General features: G+C 36.9%; 1 protein-coding gene across 1 annotated transcript; it reads left to right on the top strand.

Annotated features, from left to right (window-relative positions):
* Positions 1-11,986: 11,986 nt before the first annotated feature.
* LOC121414734 lies at positions 11,987-14,412 on the top strand. The gene is made up of 2 exons (XM_041607800.1): positions 11,987-12,103; positions 13,563-14,412. The coding sequence occupies exons 1-2, from the start codon at positions 12,058-12,060 to the stop codon at positions 14,066-14,068; spliced, it is 552 nt and encodes a 183-aa protein (XP_041463734.1). The 5' UTR covers positions 11,987-12,057; the 3' UTR covers positions 14,069-14,412.
* Positions 14,413-24,256: the final 9,844 nt, after the last annotated feature.

The raw sequence follows: 24,256 nt of genomic DNA, 5'->3' as shown, positions 1-24,256 counted from the left end.
ATTAAGTATGAAATACTTCATTAATTATAATTTTATTCTCAATGGCAGTACGAAATTTTATTATTTTGTAACCCATAAGAATCTACAAAAATTAAAATATTGTACAGCCCATACAAGAGAATGCAAAGGAAATAAAGAATGAGTGACATTGACTCTCTTATTTCATTGTGTGGAGCATACAAATGTTTACATTTAATCAAAATTAGAAATGTTGTACGGGACATTTTGACCACAATTTCTAGTCTCTTAGCTGATTGCTTGAGCAATAAACATATATATTTCTTTTCAGTGATAATGTATTCATGTGAAAAACTGATTAAGAACAGGAATGTTTGATTATGGGTGAACTAAGAGTGAAAATATGTGTCGTACGGGACTCAGAAATGTTCCGTACGACACGCAACATTTTTACCTCTAATTCACCCATGGACATTTTTTTATTGGTTGTCATTTTTTTATATGACTACCCAGTGGTACTTTATTATTACCACAAAACAAATTGAAGTTACTTGTTTGTTTGGACAGCACTTTGAAATATGTTGCAAAAAATTGCTGATTTTTCTAGCATGGAATCGCCCTCAAGTTATTTTACATCCGATTTTGATGCAATCAGTATTGTGCTTATTTTAGCTTTCTACTTTGATTAAAATCAATATTAGTTGGGGTGGACTTTCCCTTAATGAAGAGAATGAGAGGTCTCTTAAATTTGTCACAAAAAGGATATTTCAGGAAAGAAAAGGAATGAAAATCTGTTATATTAACAGAAAGAAATGAGGATGGGTGAACATCAAATATTTATTTCAATCAACACTAGTGGAGTGTCTGTTTTATGTCAGGAAATCATATCAATAAGATTAATTGAGGGTTATTTTAGCTAGAAGCTGGAACAGCACATAAAATAACATTTCAAACAACCTTTGATGAGGATTGATAGTGTAAATCATACTTTAAAATCTGACAAAATTTTAGAGGCTGTTAAAAATCTTTGTATTTCATACGATGTTGAGTCTTTGTGAATACTTTGAATTTACAGATTTCTAGGGCCCTCTCACAGTATTTTTTCTTCTTTTTCGTCATAAATGGGTCCTTTATCTTATATCACTTGATGCTTTAAGCAAGAAGTCCACAGTGCAAAAAAATTGCAGTTTCCTGCCTTTTTCTTTCTGATCTTCCACAACTTTTGAAACCAAATATGCAACTATTGAGTTTGCAGTTGTGAAGTTTTAAAATGCATGTCATATCAAAAGTTACTGATAGTTGTTATGTCATGTAAGGTGTAAATTATTTTTATTTTAGCAATTATTCATTTCAATTCTATTTTATTTTATTAAGTAGCTTTCCTAGGGAGTCCACAGAGAGTGGCTAATTCATGACCTTTCATGAACATTCTGGAGAAAGTTTAGATCAATCTTCTAGACCCAGTGAAGGATATCTGCTTCCCAAAACAAAGTTAATCACAGGAAAACAAATGTATAAATGCTGCTATTGTGAGAAAAGATTTTCCAAAGAGAGTGATCTCAACTGCCATGTTCTTCTAAACCACAAAGAAAAGAAGGAATTTAAATCTTCACACTATGAAAAGAAATTTGATCTCAAGAGAGATTCAAACACTGCTCTCTTAACCCACACAGGAGAAAAGCCATTAGAATGTTCACACTGCAAAAAAACATTTTCACGAAAAAATTTATCTTAAACGTCATCTGCTCTTAATACACACAGAAGAAAGGCAAAATGAGTGTTCACAGTATAAAAAGACATTAACACGGACGAGTCACCTAACGAAACACCTTCAAGCCCACGCAAAAGAAAAACCATATAAATGTTCACACTGAAGAAAGACATTTTCACAGAAGTGTCATTTACTGAGTCATCTAATAACTCACTCAGGAGAAAAGCCACACAAATGTTCACACTACGAAAAGACATTTTCATGGATGAGTGGTCTCAAACGTCATCTTCTCTTGCACACAGGAGAAAAGTCACTTAAATGTTCACAATGCCAAAAGAAATTTTCACAGAAGTGCAATTTACAGAGTCATCTTGTAACCCACTCAGGAGAAAGACCACACAAATGTTCACACAGCAAAAAGACATGTTCATGGAAGAGTGGTCTCAACTGTCATATTCTCTTGCACACAGGAAAAAAGACACATGAATGTACACATTGCCAAAATAAATTTTCACTGAAGTGCCAGTTACAGAGTCATCTTGTAACCCACTCAGGAGAAAAGCCACACAAATGTTCACACTGCAAAAAGACATTTTCATGTAAGAGTGGTCTCAACCGTCATTTGCTCTTGCACACAGGAGAAAAGACACATGAATGTTGACAATGTCAAAAGAAATTTTCACAGAAATGCAATTTACAGAGTCATCTTGAAACACACTTGAGAGAAAAGCCACACAATTTTCACACTGCAAAAAGACATTTTCATGGATGAGTGGTCTCAAACGTCATCTTCTCTTGCACACAGGAGAAAAGTCACTTAAATGTTCACAATGCCAAAAGAAATTTTCACAGAAGTGCAATTTACAGAGTCATCTTGTAACCCACTCAGGAGAAAGACCACACAAATGTTCACACTGCAAAAAGACATTTTCATGGAAGAGTGGTCTCAACTGTCATCTGCTCTTGCACACAGGAGAAAAGACACATGAATGTTCACATTGCCAAAAGAAATTTTCACGGAAGAGTCACTTGAGGAAACACCTCCTTACCCACAAATGAGAAAAGCCACATTTGTTCACATTTTGAAACGGAATATACATGCAAAAAATTCTAAATACATCTACAAAATCACACAGAAGAAAAGAAATATGACTGTTCATACCACAAAAAGACATATCATGGAAGGCTGTATTCAACCATCATCTACCATTACATGCAGGGGAAATACTACAAGAGTGTTCACAGAGCAAAAAAAAGCATCTACACACAAGCTTGGAAGGACTCGCCTCGGGAGAAAAGCCATATGAATGTTCACACTGCATAAAAGACATTTTCATAGAAGAGTTTTCTCAATATTCATCTCCTTTTACAAACAGGAGGAAGACCACACGAGTATTCACACTGCAAAAGGTATTTACACTTAAAAGGGCACTTTATAGATAAACTTCTCCTTACCCATTAATAAGAAAAGCTGTGTGAATGTTCACATTGCGAAAAGACAATAAAACAAAAGTACTCCCAAGTCTCATCTAACCTACAAAGGAGAAAGAGCCATATGCATGTTCACTCTGCAAAAAGACATTTTTACAGAGGAATGTTCTCAACTGCCATCTGCTTTTTACACTCGGGACAAAAACCATACATGTATGAATACATTGTACGTATCTAAGGAGTCATAGATTACCCCCCAGGGGGCCACTTCCATTGACAAGTGGATATCATGTGCATCTGTGGGGGGGGCGTTATAAGCACCCTAAACAATTATTTTCCATGTTCTGAAAATGCACCCTTTAACAAACAACCATTTGAAACAGAATGGCCCACTTGAGAATATTTCCTTAAGGCCTGGTCACACCGCCCGAGTGTTGTTGGAGCGGTCGTGGAGCGGTATATCACTCACAAAATTGGGGAAAAATCGAAAATGGTGAATGGTAGCGAGCGGTGATGATTTTTTTCTCTCCGCTCCACGACCGCTCCAACAACGCTCGGGCGGTGTGACCAGTCCTTAAAGTTGGCCCCCTAAACAAGAAAAGAGAAATTAACAGCCCCAGCAATAACACCCTCGCAAGTTGATCCGTAAACATATAGCATTCCAGCGGAATGTACCCTTTTTCAGTATTTCAGTGTTTTTGACACCTTACTACATTACTATGTACATAAAATGCCCAATCTTGTAAAAGAGGCAGTTTTTATGTGTTTCTTTGAAATCGCATGATATCCTCTCGTAAATGGAAGTGGCACCCCTCGGGTGATAACCTCTTGTCATTGGATATATCAGTCATTCTAGGTGGGTGTTTCATAAAGCTGTCCGTAAGTTAAGAGCGACTTAAAAACGACTGGTGATCCTTTCTTGTGGTGATGGTTCAACGCGTAAGAAAGGATCGCTAGTCGTTCTTAACTTTCGAATAGCTTTATGAAACGGATCCCGGCACACAATCTGTGCACATGATCCTCCACTCTTTTTACCGCTGAGGCGCACACAGTTCTGGGCTCCGAAACACAAAGATTAGCGATCAATCAATAAATGAACTGACCAATCAAGATCAATATTCCATGCGCATGTGGCGCAAAATACTGACCAGGGGGGTGTTTCACAAAGATTTAAGTATGACTTAGAGTCGCACTTAAATGTCTAGTTGCGCGCAGTATAAAAGGCATGACAGCATTGGTCAGATCATGCCAAGATGACGCGCACTACTGCGTATTGATCAATAAGATTGCGCGTTGCATATCATGTACGCGTCGACATTTAAGTGCGACCTAAGTCATACTTAAATCTTTGTGAAACACCCCCCAGGAACCAATCAGAAGTGTTCTCTCATCATATTTGCTATTCATAATTGCTAATCTTTGTGTTACGGGACCCTGGACGGGCTACAATTAATTTCACATTTCTTATGGTTCACTATTGATAATGTTCCATTGCGTGCATCAGTATACATCTAGGTCCCATATGTTTTGTGAAATGTGTGTACTGTTATAATGACCTTGCATATTGCCAGCAAAGGGGAAGCTTTCCTGTCCGTGGCAAAGGACAAAATTTTTCATTTTTGGGTCATCTGTGGGGGGGGGAGCTGATGGAATAACCCACTCCCATAAGTTGATCGCTATACAAATGTCAAAATGCAAGGAGGATACATTTCACCCATTCTCCAGTTCTTTAAGTCGTTGAATTCCTTAATTGCTGGAAATGCAAAACAAAGGAAAGTAAAGGAACATCATAGCTAATACAAGAATTGGTGCAACCTAAAGTCAGTTTGGCAAAATGGTTGAGAATCCTTAATTCAATCATGCATTCAGGATTGCGGTTGGGTATGAAGATTTGAATGGCGTTTTTTATGATGAGTGACTGAATGGAGATCTGTGGATCATAACCTTCATGATTTAGTACCAAATTTTGAAGTCTTACTAGTTTTTCCAATGTTGGCCTTATCTTTGATAAAGATGTATCATAGACGAAAGGAGTCATGTAGCTAAATTCGTTGAAGATTTTGTGTATTCCAAAAACAGGTTGTGTAGTTTTATTGGTTCCCTTCAACTTGTATAAGGATTGTATAACGATGTATTTTTTTTACAATAATTCCCGAGTCTTGTATGTCAGTTTTCTTTGTATACTGTAATAAAATGGTTAAAAGATATAAAAAAAAAACGCTGAAGAACTGTATCCAATGTTAGTATTTAAATAGGTTAATTATAATATGAGTGTAAGAGGAAAGGGGATGAACCTATCGAGAGAGTGTGACTATAAGAGCATGGACCTTCTACAACCATAGTCGGCGGGAGGGACGTGTCACCCCTAAATCTGTTGGTCGAAAACCTTTTTTGCTTGTCAATTTTGTTTCCTGCGCCCCCCTAAATTCAAGTTTATGACCAATGTTTTTTTTTGCTTGTCAAAAAAAATTTAGGTTATCCACTCCTAAAATTTAGGTTGCTAACCTTTTTTTCTGGCTTGTTCAATTTTTTACCTGTTTCCATCCCCCCCCCCAATTTTTTTTTAGGTGGACTCCCCCTAATTTTTGGGCTTCCGCCGCCAATGACTACAACTGTTGAGAGGTAGTGCCCGGGGGGATGGGGCACTCACATATATTGGTGGTACAGGGACGTGCCGCATTGATGATCCCCCATTTTCGGTTACACTTTGTAATTCCGAAGGATCGTAATTCTGAAGGTTCTTTATTCCGATGGTTCGTAATTCCGAAACACGTAAATTGCCTATACCTCGATGTTCATTAATCCGAAAACGTAGAAGGGTTCGTTAATCCGAACATTTGTGGCGTTATTCCGAAGATTCGATAATTCGAAAACGAAATAAAGTTCGTTGTTCCAAAGGTTCGTTAATCCGAAAACGAAATAAGGTTAGTTAATCATTTAGTTTTCGGACTAACAAACCTTCGGAATTACGAACCTCATTTCTCTTTCGGATTAACGAACATTCAGAATTACGAACCTCACTTCGTTTTCGGACTAACGAACCTTCGGAATAAAGAACCTTCAGAATATCCGAACCTTCGGAATAACGAAGCTTCGGAATTACGAATGTATGCGCCCATTTTTCAGATCTAGTATTTCAACACATCAACCATGTGAACACGCTGTGAACAGTCACATTGTTGAGGTGTCTACATTGTGAAAATATTTTCACACTGTTGAATTTAAGTATTTCAACAGTGTGAATATTTTCACATAGTCAACTATGTGAAAATATTCACTACATAATCGACCATGTGAACATGCTGTGAACAGTCACATTGTTGAGGTGTCCACATTGTGAAAATATTTTCTTACTGTTGAATTTGAGTATTTCAACAGTGTAAATATTTTCACATAGTTGACTATGTGAAAATATTTTGATTATAATACTTGACAATGTGAACATGCTTTGAACAGTCACATTGTTGACTTGTCCACATTGTGAAAATATTTTCTTACTGATGAATTTGATTATTTGAACAGTGTGAATATTTTCACATAGTCAACTATGTGAACTCACTGTGATCACATTTTGTTCTTTCTAGTAGGGATATAAACTATTCCAAAACAAAGTTTGGAAATCTGACTATGATCAATAATCCCTCCTTGGTTTTTGTGAATATTAAGGTGTGATTGATACCAATGAATAGATAATTTAATTTTCTTTAAAATGATACCCCTACATGATATGATTATGGTTCACTTGCAAAATGACGCATTATTGAAAGTCACTGTTCTTTATTTCCATGGTGATGAGTGAGTTGCTCAGCGGTTTCTTTTGTTTTCATGCACCTTAACATTAACATGGAATCAATTCAAATACACATCTGCGCAACCAAACACAACAAAAATGCATGAGTATTTCAAAACACGACTCGCACCATGTTATCTCACCGAACCATCACTGCATTTACCACAACAAAACATCAAAAATAAAGAACAAGGGGCTTGATTTGAATGGATTTTCATCTTACTAGATACAGACAAAAGAAACATGTTCTTTATTGACTCTTCATGACCATTTCCGCTCGCTTTGCAGCTTTTCAACTCAGACCTCATTCAACGCTTATGAATTTTGTTCTTTTCGTAATGGCATGATCATAATAAGTATGGTATCATTTTAAAGAGAATTAAATGATCTTTTGAATGATATTAATTATGCAATGTGTAACATTGGGAGTTGGGAGAAATGAATGGCCGAACTCAGATTTCCAGCCTTTTTTTTTTTTTTGGGGGGGGGGGGTATTTTGGAATGAAGGATGGACAAGCGGACATCGATCACCTCTCAATACATCGATCACCTCTAGTATCGTTTTTGCATGATATGATCCCATGAAGCCCAACGACTTATGGGAAAGAAAACACCTTTATTTTCGAGTATTTATATATTACGATACAAAATTGTAAATCTATACACTCAAAAATTTTGATAACCAACTAACAAGGGCTGAAAATTGTTACATTTAAATAAAATTAGTGTACTAAACTTAACGGAGCAAAATGCTGATAATTTCACCATAATCTGATAACTAGGTTATTGAATTTTGCAGTTTTAACAATATTTTTAGAAAACAGTTCTATCACGTCGTCGTAATATTCATTATAGGTGAATTGATTAAGTGATTATACGTCATTTCCCCGCTATTCCTTTGATTTTCTTATGTTTTTACACGAAATAATAATTAGGCCTTTTTCATATCTTCAAACTTGTTTTTATGATATATGTCTCTCTTAAAAAAAAGTTGCAGCATTGAATATCTAATGCATTCAATCAGATGTGAATCCAGCTTAATAATATGGACAAAATTTGAATTAATAATTTTAGACAATAAATTCCATATACAAAAGAACGATTGGGGAATATCCATGAAGGCATACATAGATCGAACTGTGTCACCGAAATAATGAAAGCCTTTATACAGTGCGTCCCAAAAAAAATGTCCCTCTGATATGCGGCTTTATAACTTCCAAAAATAAAAATTATTCTCAATGAAATGTATGGATATAGGAAGCCCATCTCATGTCCTAACTTCTATAAAAAATTTCATTGGTCTTGCTTCAGTGGTTTTGAATACACAGCCTATTATGTAACAGTGGTGCTTTTCAACCCATTCCAAGTTTATATGCATGCAACACTGCTTTGTGTTCTGCACTTTCTTGCATATCAACCACCTTTGACCATTCTGACCAAGGAGATTTCACCTCTATCTCCTTGTTCTGACCAAGGAATTCCCTGATCTGACCAGGGAAATCTCCATGATCTAACCAGGCTCATCAAATCACAACCTTGAGCATGTTCAGAAGGGCAAAAACAGTATTGACAGTTCATTTCATGTTTGATAAACGGGAGATGCACAATGATTGAGACAACGGGTCATGTCTGTTTCATGCATAATTCCAACAATACTGCATTTTTGTTTTCATTACTTTTTTTAGTTAATTAGCTACTGAGGTCAAGTTCAATAATGCAGTGTAACTTTTTAAAAGAAAAAAGTCCAAATTTTCTGTGGTATAGTTCCTTTTTGCAAAGGGTGATTAACTTGTTGATTCCCCTTTTTCAGCTTATTGTACTCATCCATCATTCACATTTTCTTTCAAGTTGGTGCACTGATTCCCCTTATCAATCATCAAACAAACTTAATTTTTTATGTTTCTTGTCCTTCTGAACATGCTCAAGTTTATGATTTGATGAGCCTAGATATGAATAGGGAATTATCCCTGCTCAGATCCTGGATGTAAGAATGGGGGTTAACATGCCATAGACATTGAAGAAATGCATCAATAGGTGGTTTCAGACCGCCTCGAAGTTCGCCAGTTCCAGGTATTCTCTGATCGGGAAATTTACCCCGATCAGAAAATACCAGGTATTTTGGTAATGTGAAAGCAAACTACGCGTAATCTCCCCGAAAGAAAATACCCGCTAAATAGTAGGTACTTGGCGAAATTACGAGAACTTTCGTGGGGATTTTTCCAAGGTCGCAGGTATTTTGGCGATGTGAAAGCAAATTACGGGAACTTTTATCCCAGCGTGTCGTTGGGCGCGGCGGCGTGGGTGGCTGCTGGGCTAGTGATTTTGAATTTCCCGCCTTGCCTGTTTATCAGACCACACTGCGCATGCTCGTAACTTCGGGAACTTATCCCGAAGGATGTGTTTCGGGGCGGTGTGAATGCAGGAATAATTAACGGGTATTTTTTAGCCTTTAAAAGTTCTCGTAATTTAACGGGGATTCTTGTGATCGAGGCGGTTTGAAACCGCCTAATAGGCGGTTTCAAACCGCCTCGATCACAAGAATCCCCGTTAAATTACGAGAACTTTGTAAGGCTAAAAAATACCCGTTAATTATTCCTGCATTCAGACCGCCCCGAAACACAACCTTCGGGATAAGTTCCCGAAGTTACGAGCATGCGCAGTGTGGTCTGATAAGCAGGCAAGGCGGGAGATTCAAAATCACGAGCCCAGCAGCCACCCACGCCGCCGCGCCCAACGACACGCTGGGATAAAAGTTCCCGTAATTTGCTTTCACATTGCCAAAATACCTGCGACCTTGGAAAAATCCCCACGAAAGTTCTCGTAATTTCGCCAAGTACCTACTATTTAGCGGGTATTTTCTTTCGGGGAGATTACGCGTAGTTTGCTTTCACATTACCAAAATACCTGGTATTTTCTGATCGGGGTAAATTTCCCGATCAGAGAATACCTGGAACTGGCGAACTTCGAGGCGGTCTGAAACCACCTAATGCTGCAAACTTGGAATGAGCTAAAATGCACCACTGTTACGTAACAGAGTGTGTATTCAAAACCGCTGAAGCGTGACCAATGAAATTTTCATAAAAGTTAGAACATGAAATGAGCTTTCTACTCATGAACATTTATTTGAGAATCCTACCACATTTTAGAATTAATTCAGTCCTATGTCAGAGGGACATTTTTTTTGGGACGCGCTGTACAGTGCGTATCCAAAAAAAAATACACTTAGAAAAATCCTGTAAAATTATAAATTTGTATTATCCTGAAGATTTTTCCACGTTTTAACATTGGTACAGATCCATTTAAGCAATGACGATGTAACTGTCGAAAAATATTTCCGCTTGAGTGAGCACCACTTACTTTTAAAAAGTAAGTGAAAAAGGATTTGCGCAGAACTTTGAAATAGTTATGCGAATAAAAGTAGACCTTAATCATTAAGAACACGTTTGAATTTAGCTAGTAAAATTGATTTGAAGATATCTTTTACTTTTTAACTTGTTTCCTTGCCCAAAACACTTCGAAGAGTGCATTGCGCCACACCCCCACTCCTCCACAAACCGAGGCCATCAAGACGATATTTGCTTTACACGGAGCTGTGATTTACATAAAATGGCTTAGGCTTGATTTTCATTTTGCTAATCATTGTCAAGCTTGGAAAAGGTGCGGAGAAACAAGTATTAAATAAAAAATGAAATGTAAACCCACTTTAAATGATGAAAACTTAGTGAAAAAATGCTGGAGATGTGTGATATAAACTTTTGTTCAGATTTAGTTATGTCCTCAGATCCAGCTGGCACCAAAAGGGTAAATGTTGTGCTTACTAAAATTACACACATGTTGCATATTTTTTAATTCCCAGGGCTTTTTCAAAGTGTAAACTTTTTTTTTATATACGCACTGTAGTGTCGTAAATTTGTTATTCCTAGTCCGATTTCGATCACATATTCAATGATGTGTTTGTCTGATATTATATCTTCAAATGATATATGTTCAGCCCGAAATACCACCTTTAAATTGGTCCAAATATCAATTTACCAACGTATATGGAGCAGTGGGGGTGGGGGCTATAGCTGTGTACGAAACGTAAAAAAGGACCATCTGGTTGACATTTTTTGCATGACCATGATCAGCCCCTCACCCCCCCCCCCCCACTTTTTGCTCAGCTCCCCACTTTTGAAACCCTTCCGTGGGCCCCTTATCTTTATATGCTTTTTTCTTCAATAATAAATTTGAAAATAAAGTTTAAGTTAGATTTGAAAATACACTGTCACTCACGTTTCCGTCGGAGTTATATACAGGATTATCAAAATTGAAACTTTTTATCCCATTTCATAGAATTCACTCCTTGATGATTTTGCCTGTCATATACTTTAGTACATTGCATTTTCTAGCAATTTTCTAATTCCTTTAGTTTGTTTCTGTTTCCATGAAAAAAAATATCGGCCATGAACATAGTTGCCTCGAACTTTAAAAAAAGGGTGAAAGCTCTCTTTCTCTCTTTAGGGGTCCGTTGCAGAAATAGTTGCGATTAAACGCAAACCAAAAAATCAATCGCAAGTCTCAAATGCGCACTGCTGATTCGTTGAAAATCAAGTTGCGCATGATTTTTAGAGTTGCAATTGATTGCAACTCTTTCTGCAACGGCCCCTCTTCTGACCAGATGATTGTGTCACTCCTTGGCTTTGAAGACAAGCCCAATTACGATATACTTCGTTTTCTTGGCTCTACACCACCTATCCATTCACATGTCAAATGCAAACCTGTGTCCCTTGATACCTGCAAGTATTGTCACACTACAATGGAAGGGAAGCAAACCCGACAGATGCCTGTCATCCAGTGGATCCTACAAAAAGTCTTCAACTTAATTGTTGAATTACTCAATAACTTTAACGATGCCAAATCGGAGGTAACAGCGGCAGCCGTCCAAAGTCGTTATTGTCACATCATCTTAAATGAAGTAGGTCGGAATCAGGATACTCTGAGCCGCAAGGTGCTGTGCACAGCCCCGCCTACCTTTTCTTTTTTGTTTGGGGTAAAATATATAAATACGGGGCCTTCTGTCGGATTATTCACTGAACAGTGCGACGAGATTTCAGAAGGCAGATCAGGTGTAGAAGAACTAACACATTCATTACTTTATTCATCGCTCCTTGGACCTAGCTCTTCAAAAATGGCTTCAAACGGAATGTTATTCTGCATCTTCGCTCTCATTGCAGGTAAAGTAACTTTTTATCGGTTATTAATCAATGGTTGCACTTTCATTTTTGTCACAAATTTATAAGAAGTACTCCAGGTTGTAATTCAGGCAAAAAGAGCAAAATCAGAGTATTATCTTTACTAAAAAAAATAATACACAAATTGCGTTGAGGAAAAGTGAAGTTCTGACAAATCGATTTTTCCTCATATTTCATTAGGTGCAATAATTTCATGCATTCCTAACGAATATGCAATGAGAAAGCTGATGATGCCACTTCCCCGCTTATTATTTTTTTTATTGTATGAAACTATGTGTATTTAATCTCTGTTGTCCTCCAAAAAGTAATGGGACGGATATTAATTTACTGTATAAGATAGTTATAACTTCAAGTTTTTTAAGAAGACCTGCGCTGGCCGCACAGAAACCTTATCCTGGCAGATAACAGTAATAAGCACTGCCACATCTTTCGGATTGTGAAGTAAATGAAGTAATTTATTCCAAAAATTTATTTCAATATGTATAAGTAATGCATTGAAGTAACATTATTAGGCATGCATCACTACCGCAATGTACCGGTTGTCGCATGGCCTCTGTTAGCACATTGTCAGCGTTTCTCTGCAGCCGGCATTGGTTTATACATATGTATGAACACTTATGAATTAATTTTGCTTTAAGTAATGAAATAAGACAAAAGAATGTTTGGACTTGATATCTGCCCATCTATTTAATATTCATGGCGGCATGCATTATGGTTAACTTTGTTTAGAAACTATTACCGAACTGAAAATTCAATCATTCACATTTTTTCAGCGTTTTCTCATTTGAATTTATCTTAGGTATCACAATGAATGTCAGCCTGAATTTTATTTTGATTTTTCCCATTTCAGTTTTCAACCTTTATGAGACAATTGCGTATGTGTATAGTAATATTCCTCTCATCGAAATGGGAAAAAGAAATTAATGAATAAAGCTGTGCAACAAAATACTAAAATTTGTTTGTATTGTACGATCCTGTTTTTAAAATTTGTTATCACTTAATATAAATTGGCAACATTTCTTGTAGCAGTCGTACTACAACCGAATGATCAATGAATTTTATTGTGACATGTATATCTTACTCAATTAAAATGGTTTGAGACATCACAAATTAACACTAGAGAAATGCTCCAGACCTACAATGTGACTGTAGTATTAAAGGAAAGGTGTTATTGCACTTTTCTATTGTATGTTCCAACTACGTTCACACCAAAACCTGAAGTGTTGATTGGTGTACATCCGGTACTCATGTAGAATGGTGGTGTAAGCCTGTTAGTATTAGTACAACACCTTCGGTTGTTGCTTTTACACTCACCGGTGTTATGTTCAGTCTCTGTGGAGTAATTCCAACACCACAGGATGTGGTCATAGTCAAGGAACAACAACTGGTGCCAGATTTAACACCTTAGAATTTACAGTGTTCTCTGTCTTTCTTTTAACAGCACTTTGCGTGGTGACAGAGGCTGGAAGGCCAGGCAGGATCAGGAACGCGCGGCACGTTGTAGGAGCACCACAGAAACAAACCATGTTTGACATTCCCTTCGATCAAACCATGAATTCGGTGCCGTTCGCTGGTAGTGCTGGGTCCGTCGGGGCGTCCAGCGTCTTCGTCATGGATTCCGGGTCTTCCGAAGAGTCCGACCTCGATATGGACGTCGACATGGCTGATATGGACACCGACGCCAATGAAGTCGACGCCGGCGACGCACCCGTCATGGTCGGCGGTAACCAGGTGAACGGAAACCTTCTGCCCTTCCTCAGCAATGACCGCGGAGATGCAGTTGAAGCCGGAAATGCCGACCAACTGTTGAGCAGGACGTCTGGATCGTCGGCCCGTGGTGTCGGCATCGCCTTCGCAGTCTTGGGTCTTCTCACCGTCATCGTAGCCGCTGCAGCGATCACCCTCAGGAAATACCGACATAGCATCCCGGTTATTGTGCGTGTTTGATCTCTGAGCTCGGTTGAAAGGATAACGAATCTCATAACAATGACCACATTCTTCGTCAATCAAACCCTTATCTATTCTGCCGGTTATTCTTCGAATAAATTCATGATGCTATTAATATAGATTATTGAGGTTCATGAACTTCGAAAAACAACTTCTGCTTACTAGTTATAGGTGATATTATGTGTATATTGTGTTATTACATTCTGCTGCGTGACTTATCAAATACGGAATAGGCCTATTATTAATAAATGTTACAAAATAGTTTTATAAATTACTCAAACTATAATATATATTTTTGTATTGTCATTTTATTGAAAATTAAGTGCAATAAAATTGATACAAAACGGTATAAGAAAATGTTGAAGTGAACAATAATGTTGTTTATAATTTTTATCAGTGTGAGTGGATTGTGGGATAGGTTGCATGGAACATCGTGGGGGAATGATGGAGAGTAATGATTAAAGAGGAACGTCGCCCTGACGTGGTGTGTGTGTGTGTGTGTGTATTTGAGGGTTTTTTCAGACGTGTATCAATCAGATATGGCTACTTACTTCTGGACCGACCTCAAACGTTATACCATCCGAAAGACGCCATGACTTGGGTTCGAACCTCTGCGTCAACTTGTGACTTCCCGCACATATTAATTTGGATTACAGGCACACGCCACAACGACCACATATACTGTAGATAAGTTGATTTGAATTAAAAAAAAAAGATACAGAAAAGTATTGATGAAAGACGAGCGGCAATTTCGTGTAATATAGAGCCCCAAAAATGAAATTATAGAAAATGAACTTTACAATCATGTGCGGGGGGGGGGTGTTTATCATCAGACACGTCATACCCGCTTATAGAAACTATGAATATATTCATCATATTCGATGACAAATTAAATCTAGTGAATTTGAATATAATACTGTAGGGGAAGGCGGGGTAAGTTGAGCATAGGGGCAAGTTGAGTCACCACCCTCAGGCCAAAAATGAATGGGTCAGACATTGTGGTATTGTCATGCATTGATGACTTATTACATAACCCTGGCCCCACTACATTGTTTTCAAACTTGAAACAAAAAGTACTTTTTTTAGAGGAAAAAATACAAATTTCACTCAGAAAAGTAAAAAAAAAGGGTGTGAAATAGATCAGTGCTTTTTACCCACACACATCTTTAAATATAATAAAGAGAAAAGAACAATATTGTTAGTTCAGGTATGGATTCTCATTCTTGTCATAGTCTTTTTCATGATTTATGCATAAGAATATGTTTGGACTGGTGTATTTTGTGCCAGCCAACATGGAGCAAGTTGAGCCATGGTAATTCTTATGGTAAACAATAACCAAAAAAAAAACCTTAAAAAGCCATTGATATACAGGCAGAATGTAGCAAATTCGCATAACATTTCCTTTACTTTTAGAGGATGTTAGTATTTATAGAGAATTGGCAAGTGAAAAGACTTTAAATTTAAAAAATGACATGCCGGTTCTTCCCGCATACATTTTGTACATAATTTTTGTGGCTCAACTTACCACAGAAGGTGGCTCAACTTACCCCCACAGATGGGGCAAGTTGAGCCATTTGACATCGTTTTTTCGGAGGTCACAATGACTTTCAGTGTGGGGGTAGAAAGTTATATGTAGCTGAAAAATATTTCCCAAGAATGAAATTTAAAGGCAAGGTACTTAATACTAGAATATCATTAGTCATATTAATTCCAACATGGAAAATGCAAAAAAGTGTCAGAACTTACCCCGCCTTTTCCCTATATATGCACGGGGAGCTGCTCGCATAAGACGCCACAAAAATTCAAAACTATCTTACCTTTTGTTGGATATTCATTAATTTTGCGTTTTAAGCTAAAGGTGTTTCTGCTAAAATAAACTGGAAAAACTGCACACATATTTACCAAGATTTCTCGGAAAGCCTTTGAATTTATTCGAATGTAGGACAAAAGAGCACTACTCGGCCTCCACCTGTACTGCACCTGTACTGCACCTGTACTGCAGTAGATCGATACACTATGCGAGCACTATGATTTCCAAGAGCCCCCCCCCCCAAAAAAAAAAAAAAAGGTGAAGAGGAAGGAGGGAAAGTATAAGGTAATAAGCAATAAAAATGGCTTTGTTTATTATAATATTCACATTTTCTTCATCTTAATTCCGTAACAACTCACCTTTAAGTTATGATCTGCCCCCCCCCAAAAAAAAAGCACAACACCGCATTTATCTATGCATATAATAATTAAACCTTTATTTCGTTGAAAAAACATCACGCTTTAAATTTTGAAGTATTGATTGTTTAATTGAAATGACAATCTGCCTTCTTTTAATTATCATGCTTATTCAAGCAAGGGTAATAATTCGTGATATGGAGATGACGCCATTGTTTCACTCAATATTGGGAACAAACCTAGCCTCTCTTTTTGACAATTCTCCTTCCTTCCTTCCTTCCCTGTTTTTCGCCTTTCTTCCTCTTTTTCTCAAATTTTCTCACCTTTTCACTGTTTGAAAAGTTACTAACCCATGTAGAATCGCGACTGATTTTTGCCTCGCCGCTTTTCCGACGGAGGAGGCGACTGCGGCGTCGTCATCGACATTGAAATCTTAACAAAGGTCAAGTTTTTTAAAATGTGTCCTAACCTTAAATGTACCTAGTTCATGAAACTTGAACATAAAGGTAATCAAGTATTACTAAACATTCTGGCAGAGTTTCAGGTCACATGACCATAGTCAAATGTCATTTAGGGTCAATGAACTTAGACCATGTTGGGACAATCAATATTAAAATCTTAACCAAGGTTATTTTTTTTAAATATCATCATAACTTTGAAATTTTATGGATCTTGTTCATGAAACTTTGACATACAAGCAATCAAATATCCCTGAACATGCGAGTTACAGGTCACATGACCAAGGTCAATGGTCATTTAGGGTAAACCAAACTTTGGTCGTGTTAGGGCTTTTTGTTGAATTGGCATCATAACTTACAAAGTTTATGAATCTAGTTCGTGAAACGTAGACATATAATAAGAGTAATCGAGAATGAATGATTGTCATGCACACGTCTCAAGTCACATAATCATGGTTAAATGTCATTTTTGGTCAATGGACATAGTATTTTATTATCATATGAATGTTTTCTTTTGTGAATAATTATGCAATAGCTTTTTTCAAAGTCAATACTGCTGCTATATTGAATCGCGTAATGCAGGCGAGACTGCTAGAGGCGTTCCACTTGTATTTCTTTGTGATGCCGTGGATACTAAAGATAACTTAAAGTGATGCTTTGTATAGTAAAAAGCACAATAATGCATGCAAGTGACAAAGGACCATTGACAATCCATGAAAAACAGTGAAGGTCGGCCGGTTCAGTTAAAAAACTGTTTTACAACGGAGCCCTCCACGAATAAAAAGAACTATAAACATGATAAAACAAATGCAGAACACATACATTGGAAATTGATAAATAACAGAAAATGAATAAAATGAAATAAATAACTTAACATGAATCAAAATTAAATCAAAACTGAAAACATAAACAAAAACAAAATTCAATTTTTGCCAAGCATCATTTTTTTTTACATCGATACGTTCTTAATATAGCCTTTGTTAGAAGAAAACTCATGAAAGAAAGAGAGGAAAATCAATGAACTATCCCATGCAAGAACTATCACATTGCTAATCTATGCTAATTTATGCATTAAAGTACATTATTTTGTATGGAAATCTGAAAGTAATATTTAAAACAAAAATAAAATCAATGGACACTATGAAAGCAAGAGCCGGAATCGAGCACTCCCAAATAAATGACTTGTCTTAATTTGTACTATGTCTGATTTAGTGTCGAATTAGTAAAATATTTTGTTTCATTTTGTTTTAAGCTCGATTGACGATACGTATATACAATATCCTAATTTTTGAAAGTGAGAACTTGACCCGACATTTAAGTCATAGTACTAAAAAAAAGAAGTAGTTAAACACATTAATTCAACATCCTTTCACCTTTCAAAACCATTTTGTCAGCTTTTTAGAAAGAAGTAGCGTTTTTAATGACACGCACTACATATTCCAGACGTCATAATTATCGCGTCTTTGCTTATCTGGTTGATTTACAATGCGACAAACCAAAACTATCATCCAACTTTAGCCCACAACATCATTGAACTCCATCTAAACTATCTCACTATACATGTATAGGTCCATCAAGTTTATTAACACGACATCTGAATGAAAAACATGGTGCCAAGACATGTCTCGAAGAATGTTAGGGCATTACTTCTCTTAACGAGATGGAATTCTTCAGGATGGGGTGTGTTGTAGAGTATCATTCATCGAAAAGTATATAAAGTCGATGACATCGAAATGCTCTTCACCTTCGCCTCTGACACTGGAAGAGTTTGCAAGAGCATCCATAATATCTTCTTTCAGAATATCTTGTACAACTGCAGACACAGTGACCACGAACAAGATGGTGGCCTTTGTAAAAGCAATTTGCCTTCTTGCTGGTGAGTATACTTTTTTTAAAGAAAATAGTATTAGCAGAAGGGGCTACTTAGTGTTACTGGTGACGTTACACTGATTCTATTCGCTTTTTGCCTCCCAGGAACAGGTGACGCCAAACAAATAACAATAAGAATAATAATAATGATTACAATAATGATAATAATAGGGCACCGACCTACTGGTGACGTTACACTCATTCTATTCGCTTTTCGCCTCCCAAGAAGAGGTAACGCCAAACAAATAACAATAAGAATAATAATAATAATGATAATAATAAAGAATAATAATAAAAAATAACAATAACAATGATAGTAATATAATAATTATCATGATAATGATAATAATGGTAAGAATGGTTATTGTTATTCTCAATATTATATATATTTTTAATAGAATAAACTAAGATCTTAGAGGCTTACAAGGTTCAGACCTGTCTTTTTATTCTCTTCGTTCTTTTTCCTCTCTATCGTTTTCATTAAATTTTCTCTTTTTTTCCACTACTACCAGGGACACCCTCCACTGCTCCCTTGTGCCGCTGCCCCTATATGAAGTTCTTATCTTCCAAAGCATTCTCATACCTAGTCATTATTCATTCGTGACTTCACTAGTCATAATGTGACATAGATTGAATATGCGAATCGAGATATTCAATTCAATATCGAAGATATGACAGAATAGAACAATTAATGCGTTAAAGACATCGGGTTAATTCAGATTCCACAACTTAATCTTTTATCATTCTTTATTCCATTGGCACAGCATTTTGCTTCACGATCGAAGCCAAAAACGACACTCGTACGGATTCTGCAAAGAAGCTTACTCCGCCCGATTCACCTCCCCAAAACCAGTTCGACTTCGTGTTCAGTATCTACAACCAAACCACACCAAGCCCTGTGAGTCCAACTACCACGAGGATGACCAGACCAAGCATTGCCAACCAAGCTACGATCCAGCCTAACATCGTAGGAGGGTCTACGAGCATCTACGACGACGACTCCTCCGAGGAGGAACCCGATACTGACGCGGATGACGGCGAGGTCCAAAGTGCTCCTTCTTACGTCTTTATTAACGGGAATCGAGTGAGCGGAAATACACGACCTTTATTTCCTGGATGGACTAGGCAACGAGTCATGGCAGGAGTGCGGGATGAGGACCTCGTAGGAGACTACGAGGGTGATTTATTTGGCGTTCACGACAATCTCGTGGGCAGGGCTACCGGTTCGTCTGCTCGTGGAGTCGGGATCGCCCTCGGCGTGCTGGGACTCCTAACTGTGGTAATAGCTGCTGCTTTCCTCATCATCAGAAAACATCGGAGTAATAACACGAGCTTTGTTCGTATTTAATGGGAATACATCGATGGTATTAGTATGGACCCAATTGTTACACAGCCAGTCGGTTTCTACGAAAAATTATTGAAATATGTACATTTATTTGTGATTAATTTATTAATTCATATGTAATATGTCTATTTCTATATTGACCTCCTTGTTTACTTAATTTATTTTTCCCTTTATTTCATCATTTATAGTGTTTATTTATTTGAGTTCATTCCTAATAACTATGTTATCTTATTTTGATTTCGGGTTTGTTTTTGTTTAGGGGGATTTTTTGAGGGGGGGGGCATCGTTTGTGATATGGATTAAGGTTGTCGTTAAATATTTTCATGGCGCCCTTTCTCCCCCCCCCAAAAAAAAAAAATATCAAGGAATAATTCAGATTTGTAATTTATTCCAACTATTTAGATTTTGACCATTTTAATGTCGTATTAAGACTAAAGGTATTTCATTCACAATGTGTTCCAATAAAAGTAATAATAAAGTAATAATATGTTATTTTAATAATAATACTTAAAATTATAGGTTTCTTAGCGCTTTAGACATGTTAGATTGCAATTATTATCATTCCTGACATGCCCGCGCATAAAGTATGCACTCTCTCCACTCCCTGTGGATCATTCCAACAAGAATCCCAAAACTACATATAGGCATTGGCATCCTACCGGGTACTGGTACCCATTGAAAAGCTTGGTAAGAGACTATGCCTTGCCAAATAATGCTAAAGGGCCGCGGTGAGATTAGAACTCACAACTTTCTGATGACAAGGCGAGAGTCAGAATCGCTAAACCACGACGCTGTTAATGTATAATATCAATGCTGTTTTGTTTGTTTTCGTTGTGATTTGCTTTCTTTATGATACATTCATTATAAATAAAGAATACAGATTTTTCATGATGAATTTCTATGAGCTGGGGGCCGTTTCATAAAGCTGTTCGTAAGTTAAGAGCGACTTTAAAAACGACTGGTGATCCCTTCTTGTGGAATAGGGTACATTCGTTGGCGATGGTTAAGCGCGTAAGAAAGGTTCACCAGTCGTTCTTAAAGTCGCTCTTAACTTACGAACAGCTTTATGAAACACCTACCTGGTCAGGGGATGAATTTAAATAGCATTCTTTATTTCAGTTTAATATGTGAATATGTTTTCTCTACCGAACTCAGTTATGTAAGATACACGGAATGAGAATAACACTTTTTTGGTGCGTTAGTGTAAAAAAATCTAAATAAATTCATATTTGATTGTAAAACTACTACGTGATCTCTTGCAGACCTTTTTTTTTTGTTTTATTATTTTTTGGGGGTGGGCGGTTGAATGTGAAGATGTTTGTTTCGGACACTTAAGAAAAAAAATGGATAGATTATATTTAGGCCTACTCCCATATTGGAAAGAACAAAGTGCCCCCACAGTGTGTTCACAGTGTGGAACACAATGTGAAATCACCTTCACACTGTTGAATTTAAGCATTTCAACAGTGTGAATCACATATCCACATAGTTGAACATGTGAACAGGATGTGAACAGTCACACTGTCGAGGTGTTCACAGTGTGAAAATGTCTTCACACTGTTGAATTTGAGTATTTTAACAGTGTGAATAATATTTACACATAGTCGACCATGTGAACACGCTGCGAACACGCTGTAATTAGTCACACTGTCTAGGAGTTCACAGTGTAAAAATGTCTTCACGCTGTTGAATTTGAGTATCTTAACAGTGTGAATAATATTTACACATAGTCGACCATGTGAACACGCTGTGAACAGTCACACTGTCGAGGTGTTCGCAGTGTGAAAATGTCTTCGCACTGTTGAATTTGAGCATTTTAACAGTGTGAATGATGTTTTCACATAGTCTACTATGTGAACACACTGTGATCACACTGTGTGACACTGTGTTCTTTCCGCCAGGGTTGGTCCACAGTGAATTGGTGTTCATCATAGGCAGTCTAAAACGTATACCACATGGGCTAAACACATTGTTCCCTATTCTGAAGTCGGGTTTAACTTAAACTCAGGTTTAAAGTTATGGTTTATGTACAGTATGGATAGCCAATTGTTACATTAATCACTAACGGTAGAGATATCATATTTCAGCTCATTTGGCTCTAAAATCATTCATTATTGTCTAGGAAGTTTAAATAGATGATTTTCTTCACCATCGTTGAATCGGGAAAGAGCACAGTAAACATTAAAAACATACAACGTTATAAAAATTTTTGAAACGTTTGGCTTCCCATGACTTAAGCACGTTAGACCATGGTCTAAGTTAAACCTGACTTCAGAATACGGGCCATTCGGTCTAGTTTTATTTAATGTTTGCTGCAACTACTTTCCTTCAGTTTTAACACTGAAAACTAGTAAAACATATTCCAAAAACCCCTTTGTGAATATCTTCAACCGACTATCTGTTACATGTAATATTTACTTACCGAAACAAATGCCCTTCCCTAGAATTGGGATCAAGACCCAATCTTCAGCATGAAAGAGCATGAGTCGAATGCCGAATGTTTTCCGAACTAGTCGCTTTGAAGTCATAACAAAATATGAGGAAACTTTTGACAAGATTCCACTCGTTTTTTTTATTTCTTTCTTTCAAGGCAAAACAACAAGATTAAATGCTCTTTCATATTGCATTAAACAATGCTGCAGTCGTGATGTCATATGTACGAATTACATATAGATCATTCACTTGTCATTATTGATAAAGCAGTCTTGTGGAGGTTGGCAATTTAACTTGGCAATGGTTCAGGTTTGTTTGGTTTTGTTTCGTGCGTGATCTGTTTTTATTTCTTAATAGGAGAAAGCGTTCTGATAGAAGTGAGAGAAAGAAAGATTTAAATATAATGATGGTAAAAATATGATACTACTCTGTTACCACTATTGCTACTACTATCACTGTTACTCCTCCTCCTCCTCCTCCTCCTACTACTACTACTACTACTTCTACTACTAGCTACTCCTCCTTCTACTATTATTACTATAATATTGCTACTTCTGCAAGTATTAGAAGAAGTATAGATCTAATATAGGTTTTCCCGTCCAATTTCATCAGGGTTGCATTTAGATTAATGAAAGGACTTTCAAATTCGAAATATTTTGTCAACCCTCTGCACACATGGTTCATTTTCATTTATTCATCATTTAATTCCGTTCTATATCATTCCTTTGAATTTGGTAGAAATTCAATTCAGGGAGAAATTCGTTCAAATTAATGGCCAAAAGTTGTCATTTAATTTCGCAACGACGAACTGATCGTTTAATTTCACCCAAAATACCATTTTCAATTTCATTAATCGGCACACATATTTGCACTTTAAACGTCCAAATTCAGATATGTTTCTGTGTTCATTTTTCTTTTATAACGTTTTACAATCTTTTTTTCTGATCTTTCAGTTAGAATAATTTTATTCCATTATGTTTGATAAAGACGCAATTCATGCAACACTTATAGGATATGGTTGTGAACGGTTATTCTTTTAGTGATTAATGAGTGGGTGCAGGGGCGGATCAAGGATTTCTAAAAAAAGGGGGCATTTTCCCTAGGAATTTGACGAGCAAAACAGAAGGTTTTTAACCAAAGAATAAGGGACGGTCCACGATTTTTTTTAATTGTGGCTCTCAAAGGGGGGGGGCACGGACACGAGCCGGGTGTGCCCCCCTGGATCCGTCAGTGAGTGGGTGGATGACCTATGCCAATGGTAGGTTTTTTTATCATCTTGTTCTTTTTTTATTTCATATTATTGTAAATTATATCGTTGTGGGGAAGGGATGGTATTGACCACGTTCTATAGTTGAATGAAAGTGGAAAAACGAGTTGTTGTTCCGATGATGGTTTTTCAGATGGATGATACATTTCAGTATAATGGTAAACATCCAATTAAGAAGTAAAACCCATTTCCATAATCATTCAAATGAAGTAAAAAAAAAGAAATAAAACAACGAAAAACACTGTGCATATCCTATAAGTGATCGCATATTAATGATTTTGAATTCATAAACCTTCGCAAGGAGGGTACCGTTGCGAATTTGAAAACACCTCTTCGGCTATTTGAATTTGATCGATCTTTATACTTGTTTAAATGAAATAACCATGAAATCGCGTGCCAATATGATTAAATTAAATAAAGTATTTGGGTATTTAGATGCTGATCTCACAGGTCATTCGAATTAGTTGCAAACTGAACTATTACATCATTAAATCGGTTGAAATTTTGACGAAATTGGACGGGAAAACCTATAGTAGATGTTGTAGTGTTTTCAACATTTATTCCTATTTCTGAATTCTTGATAATGAAGAAAAAAAATATTGTTAAAAGGGCTCGCCGTTTGCCCTCGTCGCTGAAAGTCCGGGTTAGGC

Source organism: Lytechinus variegatus, chromosome 5 (assembly GCF_018143015.1).
Source record: "Lytechinus variegatus isolate NC3 chromosome 5, Lvar_3.0, whole genome shotgun sequence".
NCBI lineage: Eukaryota > Metazoa > Echinodermata > Echinoidea > Temnopleuroida > Toxopneustidae > Lytechinus > Lytechinus variegatus.
The sequence above is the reverse complement of the archived record's forward strand: the minus strand, read 5'-3'. Positions and strand labels throughout refer to the sequence as shown.